At 35.8% G+C, this 23089-nt stretch overlaps 1 protein-coding gene and 1 long non-coding RNA gene across 2 annotated transcripts in view; one reads left to right on the top strand and one right to left on the bottom strand.

Annotated features, from left to right (window-relative positions):
• Positions 1-22430, bottom strand: part of LOC112797503 (TMV resistance protein N) — a gene marked incomplete in the record, with an annotated part of 79911 nt that extends 57481 nt beyond the window's left edge. Inside the window, 3 exon segments of the mRNA XM_025840475.3 lie at positions 16801-17006; positions 19317-20421; positions 21319-22430. Of these exon segments, the coding sequence (XP_025696260.1) occupies positions 16801-17006; positions 19317-20421; positions 21319-21782 (1775 nt within the window).
• On the top strand, positions 16851-17922 carry LOC140184489 (uncharacterized). The gene is made up of 3 exons (XR_011881447.1): positions 16851-16988; positions 17675-17719; positions 17789-17922. It is a non-coding gene; the product is annotated as an uncharacterized lncRNA (long non-coding RNA).
• Positions 22431-23089: the final 659 nt, after the last annotated feature.

Here is a 23089-nt window from a genome sequence, read left to right as displayed (position 1 = left end):
TAAAATGGTTGCGAATAACCAATTCATGTACACTTCTGAAAGAAATCCTGTGAACAATGGGACTAGTCAGAAGAAAGGAATTCTTGAGATTGACACTCTGAATGCCATATTGGCTCAGAATAAAATATTGACTCAACAAGTCAATATAATTTCTCAAAGTCTGTCTGGAATGCAAAATGCACCAAGCAGTACTAAGGAGGCTTCATCTGAGGAAGAAGCTTATGATCCTGAGAACCCTTCAATGGAAGAGGTGAATTACATGGGAGAACCCTATGGAAACACCTATAATCCTTCATGAAGAAAATTACTGAACTCCCTCCTAGTACTCTCCCAAGCAATACAGAAGAAAATCCAAAAGGAGAGTGCAAGGCCATCAACATGGCCGAATTTTGGGAGGAAGGAGAGGCAGTGAACGCCACTGAGGAAGGCCTCACTGGGCGTCCACTGGCCTCCAATGAGTTCCCCAATGAGGAACCATGGGAATCTGAGGCTCAAACTGAGACCATAGAGATTCTATTGGACTTACTTCTGCCATTCATGAGCTCTGATGAGTATTCTTCCTCTGAAGAGGATGAGTATGTCACTGAAGAGCAAGTTGCTAAATACCTTGGAGCAATCATGAAGCTAAATGACAAGTTATTTGGAAATGAGACTTGGGAGGATGAATCCCCTTTGCTCACCAAGGAACTGGATGACTTGTCTAGGCAGAAACTGCCTCAAAAGAGACAGGATCCTGGGAAGTTTTCAATACCTTGTACCATAGGCACCATGACCTTCAAGAAGGCCTTGTGTGACTTAGGGTCAAGTGTAAACCTCATGCCTCTCTCTGTAATGGAGAAGTTAGGGATCTCTGAGGTACAAGCTGTAAAAATCTCACTAGAGATGGCAGACAACTCAAGAAAACAAGCCCATGGACTTGTAGAAGATGTTCTGGTTAAAGTTGAAGACCATTACATCCCTACTGATTTCATAGTCCTAGAGACTGGGAAGTGCATGGATGAATCCATCATCCTTGGCAGACCCTTCCTAGCCACAACAAGGGCTGTGATTGATGTTGATAGAGGAGAGTTGATCATTCAAGTGAATGAAGAATCCTTGGTGTTTAAGGCCCAAGGATATCCCTCTGTCATCATGGAGAGGAAGCATGAAGAGCTTCTCTCAAAACAGAGCCAAACAGAGCCCCCACAGTCAAACTCTAAGTTTGGTGTTGGGAGGCCACAACCAAACTCTAAGTTTGGTGTTGAACCCCCACATTCAAACTCTAAGTTTGGTGTTGGGAGGTTCCAACATAGCTCTGAGCATTTCTGAGGCTCCATAAGAGTCCTCTGTCAAGCTAATGACATTAAAGAAGCGCTTGTTGGGAGGCAACCCAATGTTTTATAATTAACTATTTTCTTTTGTTATTTTATATTTTTTGTAGGTTGATGATCATAAGAAGTCACAAAATCAATGAAAAAAGCAAAAACAGAATGAAAAATAGGAAGAAAAATAGCACACCCTGGAGGACGCACCTACTGGCATTTAAACGCCAGTGAGGCTAGCTGTTGGGCGTTTAACGCCCAGTCTGGCACCATTCTGGGCGTTTAACGCCAGAAAGGGGCACCAGACTGGCGTTAAACGCCAGAAAGGGGCAAGAAGCTGGCGTTAAACGCCAGAAATGGGCACCAGCCCGGCGTTTAACGCCAGAATTGGCACAAATCGAGATTTTGCTTGCCATTTGGTGCAGGGATGACTTTTCCTTGACACCTCAGGATCTGTGGACCCCACAGGACCCCCACCTACCCCACCACACTCTCTCTTCTTCACCCATTCACCAATCACCTCAACACCTCTTCCCCAAAAACCCTTCACCTATCAAATCCCATCTTTCTCTTCACCACTCACATCCATCCTTCATAAAACCCCACCTACCTCACCATTCAAATTCAAACCACTTTCCCACCCAAACCCACCCTCAAATGACCGAACCCTACCCTTCCCCCTCTCCTATATAAACCCTCCTTCACTCCTTCCTTTCCACACAACCTAAACACCATTTCTCCCCCCTTTGGCCAAACACATAGCCATTCCCTTTCTCCTCATTTCTTCTTCTTCTCCTCTCTTCTTTCTTCTTTTGCTCGAGGACGAGCAAACATTTTAAGTTTGGTGTGGTAAAAGCATTGCTTTTTGTTTTTCCATAACCATTTATGGCATCCAAGGCCGGAGAAACCTCTAGAAAGAGGAAAGGGAAGGCAAAAGCTTCCACCTCCGAGTCATGGGAGATGGAGAGATTCATCTCAAGGGTGCATCAAGACCACTTCTATGAAGTTGTGGCCTTGAAGAAGGTGATCCCCGAGGTCCCTTTTTCACTCAAAAAGGGTGAACATCCGGAGATCCAACATGAGATCCGAAGAAGAGGTTGGGAAGTTCTTACCAACCCTATTCAACAAGTCGGAATCTTAATGGTTCAAGAGTTCTATGCCAATGCATGGATCACCAAGAACCATGATCAAAGTATGAACCCGGACCCAAAGAATTGGCTTACAATGGTTAGTTGAATTGAAGATCTTTTCCGATCTGAAAGTTTAGTTGAATTTTTTTTGTTTGATAATCTGTTCTGCTATGGCTTTGTTTGTTGAACGTGGCTTTTCTTTCAAGGGCACTATTTCTTCTAGGAACCTTCAAGTTCTTCCTTTTTCAATCTTAGGGTTCCTTTGATTTTGAAATTTTTAGATTTCAATTTTAGACTCATTTTGTTTCTGCCCAGTTACACACTTCATATTTTTCATGGTAAAATGACTCAAAATAGCACGCAAATTAGGGGGCATGAATTTTTGTGAATGGAAATTTTTATATAGTAATCACTTTTTCAAAACCCATGCTTTCTTTTTTTCTTTTCCTTTTTCATTTTTCTACTGGTTAATGATGCTTTGGATTAATACCCTTACCTTGTTGTGAAAAACAACTCAGACCAATTTAGTTTATTGTATATTGAATATTGCATTCAATTCTGAAGAATGGTCTTTCTTTCCTCCTTCATTTGTTTTTCAATCATGTTCTGAAATCTAAGATTCTTTGTTATTTTTCAACACCCGAGTTGAGCATTGTTTTCAATACCTTTCAAAGGTTTTGAATTTATACTTGTTGGTTAGTTCTCTCTTTTTGTGCATTTTATTTGGTTGATTTTTTTTTATATTGTAACATTATTTATTGTATAGGAAAGTGCTTTGAATGTTCAAGCTTCCTTCCTTTATAGACCTTTGTTTTAAATTTTTAATCAATGCAAGTTTTACCCTCGCACTTCTGCAATGCTTTGCTTGTTTGGATTTTCATTGAAGACCCTTTACTCACAAGTTTCTAATCCGTTTACTGATTTTCAACTGTTTCTTAGTTCCAAATTTATGATCCAAAAAGCATTTTTGCTTGAAGTTACTTTACCTTGTGCAAGTTAACCATGTTCTGGTTTAAACCTTGAATTGTTGCATATGTAGGGGGTTTAATTAAATCGTTTTAATTTAAGAATGCCTACAAGATTTATTGAGTAAATTGCAAATAGCTTTACTTGTTGTGAGTGATTAATTGATGATATGAATGCTGAATCGTGCTTGTGAAGTGTGACTGGAATTATTGATTAGTGATATTGATTGATTATGCGAATTCTGAATTGTTTGACCAATAATTGCTGTGATTGTTGAATCCTGATGGATTATATTGGTTGATTACTGTTGAGTTGGTTATTGTAACGGACTTAGTTGGTAAATTGATTGGAGTTGGATTTAGAGGATAGTTAGAGAGCTGAATTTTGAAAAGTTGAACTAATTTGTTGGAAATATGAATTTTGAATTCAACGGCAAATTTGGAAAGTGAACCAGTTACTTAATAGTGATTGAAAGGATAAGAGAAAAGCCAAGTAAAGTATAATAAGTAAAATTGTTAAGATTTAATTTTGAAGGTTTTGTATAACTGGAACATTAGTTATGATTTTTTCAAAGTTAAATCGTGAAACCTGATTTTCTGCATTATTTTAAATGAAGTTAGAAACTTTGAAAATCTATAACTAATTATGTGTCGGAATTGTATGGGACCAAGTCTGGATTAAGCTTGGGAATATAGGAAGCTGGACTGGTGAATTTGAGACTTTTTCATTAAGTTTATGATTTATGGTGAATTTTTGAATTATGGATGTCAAACCTAATTTTTCTGCAGAATGCTTAACACAACAGCAGCTTGTTTCCTCTACTGCAAAATTCTCCAGTTTGAATTTTGAAATGAAACTAATTTTAAATGAAACTTCAGTCTTATCACTTCAATTTCATAAAAATTCAGAATTTGTGCAGTTGTGATTTTAAAGATATGGATTTTTGAAATAAGATGCATTATGCAGTAAAAAAAAATCAGGTTCTGTTTTCTAAGTCAGTAACTTTGAGACTTTATAATTTTAATTCTGAAGTGATATCGAGATGCAATCAATTGGAAGTGAAAATTGAGTATGTTTAGTATATATGATTTAAATTTCAGGGTTCTCCATGTTTTAATGAGTGAGTTATGGGACTTTGAAGAGGATATATATTCATTGGCTTTTAGACAGAATTCTGCAGGAAATTACTCAACTTCCGAGTTACATAACTCCTTTATTAAAAATGATATTGACTTGGAACCAATTGGAAAAGAAATCTGGATGAGTGAAGTTGAACCATGTTAATTTTTAAGGTCATTGGATTTAACTTGGATTTTATAATGAATTTTGAATATCACAGACTGCTGCTGTTTTCTGGTTTTTAAGGCACTGCAGACCAGTAACGGTTTTGCTTCTATTTCCGAAGTTAGAGTAAGTGAAAAATTATGATTTTTGGTTATTTAGAAAGCTTAATCCGAGACGGTCATTTGGGCATAAAGCTTGTGCAATTCCGGAATCATTTGATATTTTAAAAAAAAAATTGAGATTGGGCTGCCGATGTTGCTTTGGTGATTATGTTGGATATAGAATTTAAGAAATAAATTTTCTATACTATTATCAAATGTTTTTGAGAATACTTATTGTTATGGCAATTGCTGATAAGAGGTTAGTGAGATGTGGAAATAAAGGAAACCCCAAAATTACGTTTAAAGATTAGACAAAATAAAAAGTAGCAGTTATTATAACTAATGTTAGTTTAAGTTAGTTGCAATCACGTCAAATTTTAGTTTTATTTCATTTAGCTTATATGGGCTTTATTTGTAAATTAAGTCAACTGTGTGATCATATGAAAATATTTGAGTGTAATGATTAGAGGATAATGAGATGATTGCTTATATTCTTCTGTCATGTTTTACATAATCTATCTATTAATGACATAGTTACTTAATATCCAAGGTCATGATAATAATCTAAAGGTACTTAGTCAAAGGTTTCTATAGAAAGGGAAAAGAAGCATACTGGTTTTGTGATAGTTACTGTTAAGTCGCCTATTCTAGAATGTGTTGTTCTATTTTAATTTATGTTTTGCTTGCTTTCTCTGTTGTCGATTTTGTCTTTCTGCGTATACATACCCTTGCTTGGTTGTGTACTTAGGTATTCTCTAAGATTCTTGATGGAAAAACATTTGTCCATGATCCCTATTACTCTAATTCATAAATTTTGCATCTTTTGTTTCAATTTAAATTTTTTTTAACGTGATAGTATTTATGCTTGAAATGTTTGTCTCATATCTTATTCTTTGAGATTGTGAAATGATTCTCTCTTAGTTGCATCCATTGTTGATGGATATCTTACCTGATTGTGTTCTGAAACATCCACTTAAATCTTTGAAAAAAAAAATTGTCGTTGACTTTGGTTACCTTCTTTTGTACACTGTATCAATTTTAAAGGGCGAAAATTTTTGTAAGGAGGGTAGAATGTAATGTCCCAAGCTTTTTTTCTATTATTACTATCCTACCCTTTAATTTTATCAAAATTCCTACATTACCCTTATTCCTCCTACCCAACCCTAACCCTAAATTACTAAACAACTTTCACTCTTCCTCATCAACCACAGCCCCCCTTCTTTTCAAAACTCACACCATAGACATACACCCACGCAAAAAAAAAAAAAAAAAACGAGAACGTCAGAAGGTAAGTGAAAAAGTCTCCAGAAGTTGTTTCAAAGACCAGCAAGTGTTATTAAGTGAAAAAGGGGCTAAGATTCAACCCCCCTTCTCTTAGCCACTGAAAACCATCAATTGGTATCAGAGCTTGGTCTCAAAGAGATCAAGCTTTGCAGCTTGGAGAAAAGATCCAGATGGCAGAAAATAGTGGCTCAACTCTGGTGTCCTACAATCTGACAGAAGGACAGTCAAGCAACAGACCTCCTCTTTTCAATAGAAAAAACTACACCTATTGGAAGGAGAGAATGAAGATCTTTGTGCAAGTAGTGGATTACAGAATCTGAAAAATTATCTTGGAGGGTCCTCAGTTTCCAACCACTACAAGTGCTGAAAGAGTAATCTCACTTAAACCAGAAGCAAGCTGGACCGAAGAAGATAGAAAGAAGGTGGAGCTCAATGTCAAGGCTATCAACTTGCTCAACTGTGCTATCAGCTTCGAGGAGTACCGACGGGTATCACGATGCACAACAGCAAAGGAAATCTGGGACAAACTTCAAATCACTCATGAAGGAACCACCATAGTAAAGAAGACAAGGATAGACATGTTGAACAGAGAATATGAAATATTCTCAATGAAGGAAGGAGAATCAATAGATGAAATGTTTGAAAGATTCAACATCATCATTGTTGGCTTGGATGCTATGGGAATTACGTATCCTGATTCTGTGCTTGTGAGGAGAGTTCTAAGATGTCTTACTAAAGAGTGGGAAACAAAAGCTTTAATCATATCTGAGAGTAGTGGTCTAGATTCTATGACATATGATGACTTGAGAGGAAACCTACTTGCTTTTGAAAACACTTATTTGAAATAAGATTCAAAAAAGAAAGGAATTGCTTTTACATCTGTTACTAACCCCCTGGATGATGAATCTAGTGATAATTCCTATGAAAATGAATTTGTGTTGTTTGCCAAAAAATTCAGGAAAATGGTGAAGTTCAAGGAGAGGAGCAAGGGAAGCATCTCTGGAAAACAAAGGAAATATCTCAGCAAGGTGATATGTTACAACTGTAAAGAAACTGGGCATTTCAAGTCAGATTACCCTAAGTTGAAGAAAGAAGAGAAGCCAAAGAAAGGAAAGAAGAAAGGTCTGATGGCTTCTTGGGAGGACTTAGAAAATGATTCTGAAGATGATGAAGAATCCAAAACCAAGTCTCAACCATATTTTATGGCAGACCACGTTGAACAGTTAGTCATTCCTAACCCTGACACTGAAACTCTTCATCTTATGATAGATCACCTTGCTGAAAAAATAAGATGCTTTTTGCTGGATAATCAAGATCTTGAACAACAAATCACCATTCTTAAAGCAGAAAATGGTTTTCTCAAAGAAAAACTAAGGGAGGCCAAAACTACTGTAAATCTTGTTGAAGAAAACAAGCAGTTAAAAGCCCAACTTAGGAGTTGTGAAAGTGATCATTCTGTTGTTGCATATGTAAATTGTTTTAAAGAAAATGAAGAGTTGCTTAAAGAGGTCAAAAGGCTTAAAGAAGACCTAGCCAAGTTCACTCAAAGTTATGAAAATCTAAATCAAATCTTGGCTAGTCAAAAACCTATTTATGATAAAGCTGGCTTGGGCTTCTATAAATCTGTTGAGAAACCTTACTTTGAAAACATTGCCTCATCTTCTAATGATACAAGGTTTCAAAACCCAACAAGCTTTAACAAAACAACAACTCCAAGGTTTTGTAGACTATGTAACTGAAATGGACACTTTCTCTTTCAATGCTTCTTTGGTGAAAGGATGATTGGTGATAGAGTTTACAAAGTTGTTTTTTTATTATAATGGATTAGGACATAAGAGATGGTTTAACGTGAAAGGATCCAGGAAGATTTGGATACCTAAGGTCACTTGAGCTTGTTTTGTAGATGTGCCTAGCATCCAAACAGAAGGATAATAAGTGGTACATGGACAGGGGGTGCTCTAGGCATAAGACTGAAAAGACAACCTTTTTCATAAAACTTGATGAGTATGATGGAGGTTTTGTCACTTTCGGTGATGATGGTAAAGGAAAGATGATGGTAAAGGAAAGATAATGGCCGTTGGAAAAGTTGGTAAAAGCTTTTCATCCTGTATAAATGATGTTCTTCTTGTAAATGGTTTGAAACATAATTTACTTAGTGTAAGCCAATTGTGTGATCTAGGATATGAAGTCATTTTTAGAAAGTTTATGTGCTTAGTTGTTTGTGAAAAAACTGGGGATATTTTGTTTGAGGCTAAAAGGTGCAATAATGTGTATAGATTGACTCTTGAGGACTTGAAAGAACAAAATGTAATATGTTTCACTTCTCTTGAATCTGAAAAATGGCTATGGCATAGAAAGTTGGGTCATGCTAGCATGTACCAAATTTCTAAGCTAGTCAAGAAAAATTTGGTTAGAGGAATTCCAAATATCAAATTTGATAAGGATCTTACTTGTGATGCTTGCCAATTAGGCAAACAAGTAAAATCCTCTTTTAAACCAAAAAATGGAATTTCAACCAAAAGGCCATTAGAGATGTTACACATTGATCTTTTTGGTCTAACAAGAACTCAAAGTTTAGGAGGTAAACACTATGGTCTAGTGGTGGTAGATGATTACTCTAGGTTTGGGTGGGTACGTTTTCTTGCTCATAAAAATGATCCTTTTCATGCTTTCTCAACCCTTTGCAAAAAAATTCAAAATGAAAAGTATTTAAAAATTACCCATTTAAGGAGTGATCACGGAAAAGAATTTGAAAACCAAGACTTTGAAAAATTCTGTGATGATTTTGGAATTGCTCATAACTTTTCATGCCCTAGAACCCCTCAACAAAATGGGGTGGTTGAGAGAAGGAATAGAAGCCTTCAAGAGATGACTAGGGTCATGCTTTGTGAGAATGAGATTCCAAAATTTTTATGGGCTGAAGCTGTAAATACAGCTTGTTACATTTTGAATAGGACCATTATTAGAAAAGAGTTGAAGAAAACTCCTTATGAGCTATGGAAATGAACCCCTCCAAATCTTAAGTATTTCCATGTTTTTAGATGCAAATGCTTTGTACTTAACAATAAAGAAAACCTTGGTAAATTTGATCCAAAATCCTATGAATGGATGTTTGTTGGATACTCCACCACAAGCAAGGCCTATAGAATTTACCTCAAAGAACATAGGACCATAGAGGAATCCATACATGTCTCTTTTTGTGATTCTAATTCAATTCCCAGTGCTGTGATAGAAGATGATACAGATTGTGAAGATGTTGTCAACAAGGAAACTAATGAAGAAAATCCCAAGTCTGCCCAAAATGAAGAATCTGTCAATCCAGTTTTGTCTCGTCATAATGGAGGAGATATTTCCAATTTGTCTCCTGAGCCAGCAAGAGAATCTGAAACAGTAAAACCCACTGAAGCTCATCAAAGCTCAACATCACTCCGGAAGCCAAGAGAATGGAAGTCCATGAGGGGTTATCCTCATGACTTTATCATTGGTGATCCCTCTCAAGGTGTAACAACAGGATCCTCAACTAAAAGGCAATCCGAACCAAGCAATTTTGCCCTCTTGTAACAAATGGAGCCCAACAATGTAAAACAAGCTCTTGAAGATCCATCATGGGTCAAAGCCATGCAAGAAGAGCTTGCTCAATTCGACAAGAATGAGGTTTGGACACTAGTACCTCATCTGGATGGTAAGAAAGTTACGGGTACTAAGTGGGTGTTCAAAAATAAATTAGGTGAGGATGAAAAAGTTGTTCGTAACAAGGCTAGATTAGTGGCCCAAGGTTACGATCAAGAAGAGGGTATAGATTTTGATGAGTCTTTTGCTCCAGTAGCAAGAATGGAAGTAATTAGGTTGCTTCTTGCCTATGCTGCCCATAAGGGTTTTAAAATGTTTCAAATGGATGTAAAATGTGCTTTTTCTTAATGGCTTTATTGATAGAGAAGTGTTTGTGGCACAATCCCCCGGCTTTGAAGATAAAGAATTTCCAAACCATGTTTTCAAACTCTCAAAGGCTCTTTATGGCCTTAGACAAGCTCCAAGAGCTTGGTACGAAAGGCTTGGTGCCTTCTTGTTAGAAAATCAATTTCAAAGGGGTACACTACTTTATTTATTAAAGCATCTAATGATGATATTCTCCTAGTTCAAGTTTATGTGGATGATATTGTGTTTGGATCGGCCAATGAGTCCTTGTGTGAAAAGTTTGGAAAACTCATGACTAGTGAGTTTGAAATGAGTTTAATGGGAGAGCTAACATTCTTTCTTGGCCTCCAAATTAAACAAACTCCTAGTGGCACTTTCATTCACCTAGGAAAGTATGCAAAAGAACTTATTAAAAAATTTGGCCTAGAAAGTTCTAAACCAATGGGAACACCAATGCATCCAAACACTAAATTTGAAAAGGATGATAATGGAAAAGATGTGGATGAGACACGGTATAGAAGAATGATAGGATATCTCATGTACCTTACCTCCTCTAGACTGGATATTGTTCAAAGCGTGGGTGTATGTTCAAGATTTCAATCTCACCCAAAAGAATCCCATCTTTCAGCCGTTAAGCGCATCATTAGATACGTTAAGGGAACTAGTGATTATGGCTTATGGTATCCAAAATCTGATAATTTTTGTGCAGTAGGGTTTTGTGATGCAGATTATGCAGGAGATAGGGTGGATAGAAGGAGCACATTAGGCATGTGTTGCTTCCTTGGAAGCTCACTCAACATGTGGTCAAGCAAAAAGCAAGCCACAGTGGCTCTATCCACAGTTGAAGCTGAATATATTTCTGCATCTGCATGTTGTTCACAACTAATTTGGTTAAAAACGCAGTTGGAAGATTACAAATTAAAGATCAATAGTATACCCTTATTTTGTGATAATATGAGTGCTATAAACATTTCTAAAAATCCTGTTCTGCACTTAAGAACCAAGCACATTGAAATTAAATATTATTTTATTAGAGAACATGTGCAAAAGGGTACTATTGATATTCAATTTGTAAAATCTGAAGACCAACTTGCTGACATTTTTATAAAACTCCTCTGTGAAGATAGATTCTACACTTTGAGAAAAAGTTTGGAAATGATAGATTTAAACTCTATTGATAACTTGTGAAATTTTTGATTCTGTTCAGTTTTGTCTCGTAGGAAAACAGGAGATAAAATTCAGGATGTGTTGAAAGGGTCATGATACATGGGGAGACTGCGCAGACATTAATTCTCTTGGGCCCCACCAAAATCCTTTGACCCCACTCTGACCGTCTTTGAGTTTCTCTTTGTGTTAATCACAATTCCTTTTTTTGTTGTCTTATCAAATCTTGTTGGAAGAAGTTATTGTCAAATCAAATCTTTTCCTTCTTCTCATCCCTTGATTATAGGAACCAACCTTTTAGTTTTAATTTCAAATAAAAGGAAACTTCCCTTGGTCATTAATGGGTATTAACTCCCTCCAATTCTCTCTCCACCCAACATTTAATGCGTCCCTAACCTCCCACATCTCTCCACTCAATTCTGTTCTCTCTTCATCTTCCCACTTTCCACTTCTCCATTTTTATTATCATGAAAAAGAAAACTGCTCCATGAAAAAATGAACGAATCCTTCTCTCCCAAAAACCTTCCACTCCTCAATCTCACACTCATATACACATTTATTCTACTTCTTCATCCTCTCCCTCACCACCATCCAAGCAAACGGACACCATGAGAAGAAAGGTGATAGCAACAAAGACATCCTCAAGGAAAAAGAAGGAACCTGTGGTCGAAGAGGAGGAAGAATCCCACACCTCACCGCCTCCATCACCGCCGCCATCACCTCCGAAGAAGACCACCCCTGGACAAAGTTTACAGAAGGCCAAAAGCTTTGTGTTACACAACACGAGGGAACCAGCCAACTTGGGATCATTGGAATTTAAAAATAAGTTCAACAAACCTCATTCACACTATGACCCAGCCAGATTCAACTCGTGTGCCTCCTATGAGTTTCACAAGGAAGTTTTGGAAAAACGCCACCTCTGTGCCACCTACCTAGTGAATCTGGACTCACTCACAGCCAAATGAATCATTTCTCCTCTGTTTGAGAATCTGAAATGGACTTCTCTGCTCCATGTTCTGAAACATGTTTACCCTGGATTGGTACGATAATTTTACGCTAATATGAGGCTGATCGATGGTACCATTCATTCTTACGTAAAGAGGGTATACATGACTCTGAACTCAGAGACCATCAGCGTTGCCCTAGGCTACACAAATGAGGGACCAAGAGCGTACATGACCAAAAAATGGGACTCTCAGGTTGGGGTCACATACAAGCTAGCCCTTCAACATATCTGTGAGAACTTGTATGGCTTGGATGGCACCATCCCCACTCACGAAGCCCTCGGTCCAACAAATTCACTGCTGCACAGAATTATCACTCATATTCTAACTCCTTAAAGTGGTTCACATAACAGAGTAACTGTTTCTGACTCTCTTGTACTTTTTGCTCTTGTTACTTCCTCTCCTATCTCATTTGGATACCTTATGATAAGGCACATGTGGGAATCTGTTAAAAGTACCAAAAAGGCAAATCTAACTTATGGCATGTTTCTCACTAGTATTTTTGAATATTTTAAAGTTGATCTAACAAATGAAGCTGTAGAGAATAAGGTCTCAATGATTAAAGGTGGAGGAGTGATGAAAAGCACCAAAGGGAAGAAGTCAGTACCCTCGGACAGTGAGTTTGAGAGTCGGCCACCTGAGTCTTCCAAGATGACAGAATCGATCAAGGAAATTCTTACTGAATTCTCCAACATGTCCACGCTTATGGTGCTATCATATAAGGCTGCCCGCAAGCAAGCTTTTGAAAACAAAAGGGCTTGGATGAAGTGCAAAGACAGGGTGGGTCTAATGCTGCAGAGTTTTGAGGAGGAGATGGATGTTGCCAGTGATGATGAGGCAGATGGCTCTGAGTACAATTTATCTGATGATTGATCACTGTTTTTCTTATATTGATATTGGCTGGTTTTGGCTCAATTTGATATTGTAGTAGTCTGCTTGGATACTTTAGACCTATGACACTGTGATAAACTCTTGGTATTTTGGTTATACTTTGGATATTTTTTTGCAGGTGCCCCTTTGATGACAAAAGGGGGAGAAATGGCGAAAAAAATTGAAATTGAGAAAACAGGGGATGAAATCCTTTGTGGATTTATCATCACCCTTGTTTCAATTACTTTATGTGGTGATCTGTTTGATATTTTTTATTCATTTGATTTACCTTATGGATGCATTTGATTTACCTTGGTACATATGCTTGTTGTATTTTGGATTAGGAATATTTTTTGGCAGTTCCTTTAAGCTATGATATGTAAATAAATTATGATAATTGGTATAATCATGCTTGATTAAAAATATTTTCCTTACTCTAATTATTTTGCTTTGACATGTTGACTGGAAAATATTTTTGAATAGATTGAATAGCAATTTCTTGATACACCAAAAATATTTTCGGTTGATATATACTCAATTGATTTGTGTGTGTTTGAGCAGAAAATCATTTATATGATAACAAAGAAATTTTGTTTGTCATTCAATTCTGCTCATAAATTAAGTCATTCAACATCCTACTTCTAATATGTTGAATAACATTATTGCCTTAGGCTTGATAAAAAATTGTTACAGGTATAAAGCTTCCCTTGGTAAAATAGCATATATTAAGGGGGAGGCATGTAACAATTGAAAAGGAAGGAATCCAAGTATTCAAAAGGGAGTACTCTAACTTTTGATCTCTTTCCATTTCAATTTTTAATAATGTTTGTCATCAAGGGAGAGATTGATGAGTTTGGAAAACTCTAAGTTAATATTAGTGATGACTAAACATTATTAATATAATTAATTGCAAAATTATTAATTTGATTCCAATTCAAATATGTTAATTAAAATAATTTTGCTATACAGGTTTTGTTATTGGGCCAAAAAAAAAAGAAAATTGCAAGCCCAATTATATTAAAATTAACATTCAGCATTGATACAAAATTCCTTTGATCCTTGTGGCTGAATTGTTGTTATGTTATTTGGGCCAAAATTTAATCATTACTATTAGCCTAAATTGTTTTGCTAGAAACTAGCTTGCTTGGTCCGAAAACAAGAAAGAGAGAAAGCAAGGAATGCTTCCAACGGATCCCATTTCCATCATGTAGTAGATTTCAAAATTCTCTTTGCTTGAGTTAATTACCTTGGAAACATGAAAGAGAAAATGTCAAAGTGATTTGATGGCATTAAGTGTAGCTTACACGCTATTACACAAAGCATGGAGAGTTTAACTTAATTAATTTATTTGTGATAACACTCATAGCTTTGCTTTTTTCTTTTTTCTCTCTCTACTCCTTCTTCTCTTTCGGTCATTTCAACAGAGAAAGCATGGAAGCTAAAGCTAGCTACCGAAAAGAAGAAGAAGCAAGCAACAAGACTGTTGTAATGATGGCAAGGAAAAGAAAACAAAAAGTATGTTGTGGCTGAGATCTTCAACCAAGAAAGGTAAGATATGGTGAAGTAAGCTCAGCCTCTCCATACCAAAAATGGATGATGAAGATTTCGGTCAGTAGAGGAAGATCCTTAGAGGGATGGCTTGTCTCTGATTTTGCTCAACCACCACAGAAGATAGCTACAGTGGCTACGTGATAGAGGAAGCAAAGGTTGGAGCAGATGAAGCTGTCATCATCAATAACTCATCAAGGGCTAGGAATCCTTCTTGGAGTACAAGGCAAGATGGAAGGCTCGGATTGATGAAGATTGGTGACCAAGGAAGGACCAGAGGTAATTGCATGTTGGTTTCAACCGTGGAGGCTTCCCCTTATATATAAGGGTGAACAGCCAGGGCTTGAAGCAAGGAGTGAGAGTGGAAGGCACAGGGTTCTCAGAGCTACCTAAGCTAATAGAAGTTCTTCTCCTTCAATGTTTTCTATTTTGTATTTTTCTTTTTAATTTTGTCTGTCTTGAGTCTCATGGAAAATGGCAAACAGTGAGGTTTGTAAAGAAAAAACCATAAAGTGGAAAAAGACAGATAGTGCAAAATTAAAAGAAAATGCCATAGATGTCCTTAGAGGTCCTTTGTACATCTGTGTTGTGTTTCATAATTCTATGGGAATCCCTTTGTAAGTTGGGTTAGCACTTAGCAGTTGAAAGTTTGGCAGTAACCAAGTCAAGTTCAGGATTGGGGTTTAGATTCTGGACTTGTCCCGGATAGGAAGGGCAGTTCCTAGGGAGAATTGGTGTTTGTAATCAAAAATGATTATAGTGAAATTCCATCATCATTGTGATGGAGACTGGATGTAGGCTGCACTGCGCTTAGCAGCCGAACCAGGATATATCTAGGTGTAATTTTCTCTCTCTTCTACTTCATTTTTGTTTCTGCTGTACAGGAGATAAAACTGAAAAATATCTCGTACCGGGTCACGAGATAAAAATAAAAAGTCTTGTAGCTAAGTACAAGACAAAAAACAAAAAGTCTCCAGAAGTTGTTTCAAAGACCAACAAGTGTTATTAAGTGAAAAAAGGGGCTAAGATTCAACACACCCCTTCTCTTAACCACTGAAAACATCATTTTCCAATTATCCTTCATCGTCTACATCATCGAGAACTAGAAGGACATTCTTACGACATAAAGAGTCACAAATTATCCCTTTTCCCTCAAACTCATCATTGAAGGTATCTAAATTTATGTTCATGCTAGCAAGAATTTGCTTCTGTATTTGAACAATACCTCTCTTCTCACATGTCTCTCTTACATCGACAAGAAAGCAACTAGCTTTAAATTCACTTCGAATGCTTTCATAGACTCTTCTAGAAATAGTTGTCTTACCTATGCCACCCATTCCACATATGCCAATGAAACGAACATCATTCTCCCCAAGACCAATGTGTCTAACAACTTCTTCCAACCTTAAATCAATCCCTACGAGATTCTCCATTGAAGATGGTAATTTCATAATCAATCTTTTCATGTATAAGTTGAGTAATGCTTTCCACGAGTATGGCCTCATTCCTATACAAGAAAGCAATTTTTGTGTCAAGTTTGGCAATAAATAGAACCAAAATAAAGTAACAATAACCTTAAGAAATTCAATTAGAACTTAGAAGGGAAATACAAAATCCTAAGGAGGATAATGTAAGTTTTCCAAAATTTCTATTCTTTGTCTTTCTGATTTTTTTTTGTATTTTCTAATGCACATTTATTTAACTATCTATCTATTCAATTTATAATACACAAATTTTGATACCAAAGTTGTGGAAAGTTAAATTCTTGAATCTTGATAACTAAGATGATCTCCAAATTAGCCATAATGTTAACATCAAATTATTAAACTATTCTAATATTCTTTCCAACCCAATCTCATTCTTCCACATTGTAAACGGGTAATGTCACACCTTAAATGTAAATGAATTCGTTACGTGATTGGTTAATGATTAATTGTAAGCTACAGAAGTTGATTATAACTTCTTAAGTTGATAAAAGTATAAAACAAGCTACTGCTTTAATTTGAATATGACTGTATGTGTAATGTTTGAGATTTCAATAAATAATATTGTTTACATCTGAAAGATATTTTACTGAGAAGTGAGAACTGATCCAAATTATACAACAAACACACCCCATAAGATTTAGATTTTGCTCGCGCCATAAAACAAAAAGGACATTCGATATTTATATTTATGGCACATAAATTAGGACAGAAAAATAAATGAGTTTAATGGTGAGTTAGCTTACTCGAATCGTTCAGAGTCCCAATTAGAATAAATGACAACTTGTGTTAAGGCATTTCTCCATCTTCTAACCCTGTCACTTTCTTGTCCAAATCTGAGTTCATGTTTCTTGAAAGCATCTTCAAAGGCTCCAATTTGATGCCTGACGTTGCAAGGCTTGACATGATAGAACACTGCCACAATCTGTAGCCCCAGGTTGTTGCTGCACTCAAACTAAATATAATGCTCAGTAACATACTCTCATTGTTTTGTTGCTTTTATTTTTTTGTAATTATGAATGACTTTATAAGCCTAATGAAATGTGCATAAAAATTATAGTAAAGGAAGTTTACAGAGAAAGTGGCTTCATCATTGCTAGGATCAAAACTCGCTAGCATATGCAACCAGAAATTATAGAAACCTATATCTGTATGAAACAATACCATATATAATTATACATGTCTTGAAGCAAATTATGGATGGCAAACATATTATTCTCATCTATTGTTATCAAAGGTCTTTCCATCAATACAAGCTTCAAAATAATAACCCTGGTTTTTTTAATGTCTCCATCTAAAAAGACATTCTTTTCCATGAAATCTAAACTGTCATAACTTATTCTCTTCAACATTATTGGGCCATGAATGCTCTTTACTATTTCTATAGCACTATTTCAATACGATGTCAATACTTCAAGTGCCAATGGAAGACCACCAATATATTTGACCACTTCTATGGATAAACTCAAATACTCTTGGACGGGTTTTTATTGTTTCAAAGCTTTTAAACAAAAGAGATCAAATTTAAAACCAATAAAGCCATTAAGTAATCGACCAATTAGTTTTTCTTTTCTTGAATGTTTCTTCTTTATTAAGTAATCGACCACTTACTCTTATGCATAGGAAGAAGGAACCAGGGAATGATGCACAAATTCTGCAACTATACTTGTAAGGAAGTAAATTGATATACTTGTGACATATTTTTCAGGAATTAGACTAATGTGACATATTTTTCAGGGGACTAAATTGATATACTTGTAAGGAAGTAAAGAAGGTACAAAATATAGAGTGGTCATCTCCATCAGTAGGGTCAACAACTTCCAAAGTTTGTGACGTAGAAAGAGAATTGGAAACCCTACCAAGCAAAATCCTTGCCCATGCTACGAATGTACACTATGGTGCATGACCTGACCTAAGAATTGGGCAATTTGCTATTATTTTGTAAAATATAACACTAATTACCTTTATAAATATATCACTAACCTCAAGTGAAGGGCATTTTATTTTAAAATATAGCCTAGAGACACCAAGGGAATGGAATTGCCCTCTTTTCTTTTTCTTTACTTTTTTTTCTGTGTTTTTTATTTTCTTTTATTTTTTCTTTTTTGAAGGATTACTATTGCAACTGAAGGGGTCAAATGTGGGAATTCTTGTTTCTGGACCCAAGGAAATGAGGCAGAAGGTAGAAGCTGTTTGCTCATCTAATTTGGTTGAAAATCTGCATTTTGAGTCCTTTAGCTTTAACCGGTGATTTTACTTGTATTGTTAAAAGATGTAAGATGCTTAACTATTAGCAAGAGTTGATCTTAGCTAGCTTATTTTGAGTTAGAAATTTTGTTATTTTTTGATAGTGTAAACTGGTTATGTAACAAAAGTTAGACCCTAGTCCCTAGCTACCACCAATAACAGTGCTTGCTTCTAAATACTTGTAGTCTCTTGCTTCTAAAAAAATAAAATCTGTCATGAGGAACACACACACAAAATAAATAAAAAGGTTTATAGTTCCATATCTTTTTCTAGAACATTAACATACAAACAGTTTAATATTTTATAAATTCAAATCGTTTCATGCATGGTTACATCAAACTCAAATTTATATAACACAATGCAAATTGACAACAACTGAAGTTGTGCATTGCTAAGTGATGGTTTTCAAGAAGGGGGGGTTGAATCTTAGCCCCCTTTTTTTATTAGACTTTTTTATTTTTATCTCGTTCCTAGTCACGAGACTTTTTATTTTTGTCTCGTCACTCGGCACGAGATAGTTTTCGGTTTTAGCTCCTGTGCAGTAGAAACAGAAATGGAGTAGAGGAGAGAGAATTACACCCAGATATATTCTGATTCAGCTGCTAAGTGCAATGCAGCCTACATCCAGTTTCCATCACAACAATGATGGAATTTCACGTTATCTAAAATGAGAATCTTTAGCTTGCACATATTTGAGAATGATAAATCTCTTATATCCAAAACTCTCTGCTTCCCCTTAAACCCCCACTCCATCTTATTATATAGAACAATGCTATGAGTTGCTTCAATTTCCTATACACACACAAATAAATAAACAATAGAATATTAAATACATTGTCAAATTGTTATTTTAATTCTATGCATCCTATAGTTGAGGAAAACAATACTTACTTTCTTTTGAGTAAGTACAAAATCAACATCCTCATAACACCATACATATAATAGTTACTCATTATCGAATTCTTATCTTAATTCTATACATCATACAATCGTTTAGAAAAAAAAAAAGGAAGCATACCTTGTTTTGTGCAAGTACAAGATCAACATCCTTGTAAGACCATAATCTGCTTTGCTTGCTAGGATCGTCGCGACATTCTTTTATTACAATATATTTTCCCATATCTTCGAGCAGATCATGCATCTCCAATGTCTCCTTGTAGTACTCACCAATAGCGAGCAAAGATTTATTTATTAAAGCAGCAATGCTAGCTTCTACATGATAACCACACCTTTTCCATATATTTGTTGCGTAATCTTTCTCACGTCCTTTGAAAAAGCAAGCAATATCTAAAAAGATATTCTTTTCCGAATGATCTAAACCATCATAACTTATTTTCAATGTATTAAAAATTTTGTCATGAGGAAAACTCTTTATTTTCTCAATAGCACTACGCCAAACATCAATGGTTTGTCCACAAAGATGGGAACCCAATACTACAAGTGCCAATGGAAGACCATCACAATACTTAACCACTTCTTGGGACAAATCCATATACCCTTCTTCAGGTTTTGACCTTTTAAAAACTCTCAAACAAAATAGTTCAAGTGCTTCGTCTTGTTCTAACCCTTCAACCTTACAAATTCTATACGCTGCTCCATGCACTTCTAGTACATGCGTATCTCTAGTTGTGATTATTATTCTGCTTCCAGGACCAAACCAGTCTTGTTCACCAGCCAAATTCTCCAACAAGCCTCCATCGTCTACATCATCAAGAACAAGAAGAACCTTCTTATGGCATAAAGAGTGACAAATTATCCCCTTTCCCTCAAACTCATCATCGAATCTAGTATCTGAATTTATGTTCATACAATCCAGAAGTTGCTTCTGTAGTTGAACAATACCTCTTTTCTCAGATCTCTCTCTTACATCCGCAAGAAAGCAACTAACTTTAAATTCGCTTCGAATGGTTTCATAGACTCTTCTAGCAATAGTTGTCTTACCTATGCCACCCATTCCACATATGCCAATGAAGCGAACATCATTCCCCCCAAGACCAATGTGTCTGACAACTTCTTCCAACCTTGAATCAATCCCTACGAGATTCTTCATAGAAGATGGTAATTTCATAATCAATCTTTCATGTATATGTTGAGTAATGCTTTCCACGAGTATGGCCTCGTTCCTATACAAGAAAGCAATTTTTGTGTCAAGTTTGGCAATAATGAAAAACAAAATAGAGTAACAATAACCTTTCTTATATAAAAAGAACTTCTATTAGAACTTAGAAGAGGAAAACAAAATCCTAAGGAGAATAATATAAGTGTTCCAAAATTTCTATTCTTTCTCAATTTTTGTATTTTGACTATTTTCTAATGCACATATATTTAACTCTCTCTCTCTCTCTATCCGATTTATAATACACAAATTTTGATACTAAAGTTGTGGAAAGTTAAATTCTTGAAAAAAGTTAAATACTTGATAACTAAGATGATCTCAAAATTTGCCATAATGTCGATAGCAAATTAGTAAACTATTCTAATATTCTTTCCAACAAAATCTCATTCTTCCTCCTCTTTAAACAATTACGTTACATAGTTTCTTAGATGTAAACGGGTAACATCACACCTTATATGTAAATGAATTCTTTACGTTACTAACCCACTGATTAATAGTTAATTGTTAGCTATAGAAGTTGATACCTCATAAGTTGATAAAACTATAAAACCAGCGACTGCTTTAATTTGGAATATGACCATATGTGTAAGGTTTGAATCTATCATAAATAATAGTTGGTAACTTCAATGATGACAGATGATTTTGTGAACAGTTAAATAGTTTGATATGTTTAACTAAACACCATCGGTGAAACATGAAAATGTCATCATTGATCACCTAAATAATATTGTTTAGATCTGAAAGAAATTTCATTGAGAACTGATCCAAATTATACAGCAAACACATCCTGATAAGATTTAGATTTTGCTCACGTGATAAAGGAAAAAAAGACAGTCTATATTCATATATATGGCAAATAATTTAGGACAACAAAACAAATGAGTTTAATGGTAAGTTAGCTTACTCGAATCGTTCAGAGTCCCAATTAGAATAACTGACAACTTGTGTTAAGGCATTTCTCCATCTTCTAACTCTGCCACCTTCTTTTCCGAATCTGAGTTCATGTTTCTTGAAAGCTTCCTCAAAGGCTCCAATTTGATGCCTGACGTCACAAGGCTTAACATGATAGAACACTGCCACAATCTGTAGGCCCAGGTTGTTGTTGCACTCAACAATCTTGTGGAGCTCATCTAAGCACCATGTGGAGGAAGCATAGTTGGGTGAGAGAACTATGACTGCAAACATAGACTCTTCAATTGCTGTGAGGAGTTCATCTGAAATAAGATCGCCTTTGCGAAGGTTCTTGTCATCAATGTAGGTTGTGATTCCCCTGTTGACAAGTGCAGTATAGAGATGGCTAGTGAATCCTTTGCGGGTGTCTTCTCCCCTGAAACTCAAGAATACCTTATAGGTGCACGGTCGTGCCATTAATGAGCTAGAAGACGCTTCAAGCTTGAAAGGCTGTATCTCAAACAAGTCAACAGCAGAATTGTGGTTGAATACTGATTTTATGACCCTTAGTATTATTATTAGCAGACCGCTCTAAAAGGATTTGTGTGAATCGACAAAGGAAAGTCAATGGAAGCTACTGGATGGTAGGTAGGTTTCACGCTGAGTACTAAACAAGTGGACATGAGAGTGTAAGTTTTGCAGAGTTAAGAAACGGAGTTAACTTGTTTCTTTACTCTCTCTCTCTTAGGGAGTCATTATTTTTTTCAATTTCTCAAATCTCAATCTCTTTTCTAGCGGGTAGTGTCTAGTGTGACCAGCCACTCTTACAGCCAAAACTTCCATGGCTTCTCCTTCCTTTCTTTGCAGAAACATTTCAATCTGTGCTTCTCCGTTGCTTTCATTCACAGTCATGACCCTTCCTTCACTCCTCCATTGGAAGTAGATCTGAAGACCCACGAAACGAGGTGTGGCATCTTCCTTCATTTTGAGTGTTGCGGTTGCCATAACTTTGCGTCCCTTGCCGTCGTCGACAATCACATTGTGCCCCTCCTCCCACACCTCCTCCATACGCCACTTTCCTTTTATTTCTGAGGTAAGATTTGGAATTTTTTTTTCCAATTCCTTAGTTTTTTTTTTTTCTTCTGATGAGTTTTCTTATTGTGTTGCTGTTGTTATGTTCAACATTTTTTTGGAGGGATTTTGTTCAATGTTAAGGTTCGTTCAGTGTTATAACATATTAACATTTATGCTTAGTGGGAAAATAGATGAAAAAAAACTGAATGAAGTGTTGCTGTGTTGGAGAGACATCTCCTGACCAGAAATTAAAAGAATTAAAGCTTACTTAAGATCAATCATATGTTTAACTGTTAGTTGTTTATGAAACTACTATAAGGCTATAAGCTACTGAGTTTTTTTTTTTGGCCCAATTGAGATGCTATGAGGTGTAGAGGTGCCACGGTCTAAAATGAGTTATGACTACAGGAAAATTGTTTTCTAACAAGTCTAATCAATTCAAATATAAGTTAAATAAAAGAGCATAAGTATTTTTAATAATTTGATAAGTACTAGAATGAATAGTTATATATTATTTTAAAAAGGGGTTAATCACCAAAAATGCCTTCGAATTATTCAAACGCTAACAAAAATGCACCGAATTTTATTATCGACAAAAATGCATTCAAATAATTTAAAAATACAACAACAATACCTAATAGTAAATATATATTTTCAAAAAATATCTTAGAGATTTAATTTTGATGTAATTTTTTGCAAGAATGATTACA

The sequence above is a fragment of the Arachis hypogaea genome, chromosome 4 (genome assembly GCF_003086295.3).
Source record: "Arachis hypogaea cultivar Tifrunner chromosome 4, arahy.Tifrunner.gnm2.J5K5, whole genome shotgun sequence".
Classification (NCBI taxonomy): domain Eukaryota; kingdom Viridiplantae; phylum Streptophyta; class Magnoliopsida; order Fabales; family Fabaceae; genus Arachis; species Arachis hypogaea.
The sequence above is the reverse complement of the archived record's forward strand: the minus strand, read 5'-3'. Positions and strand labels throughout refer to the sequence as shown.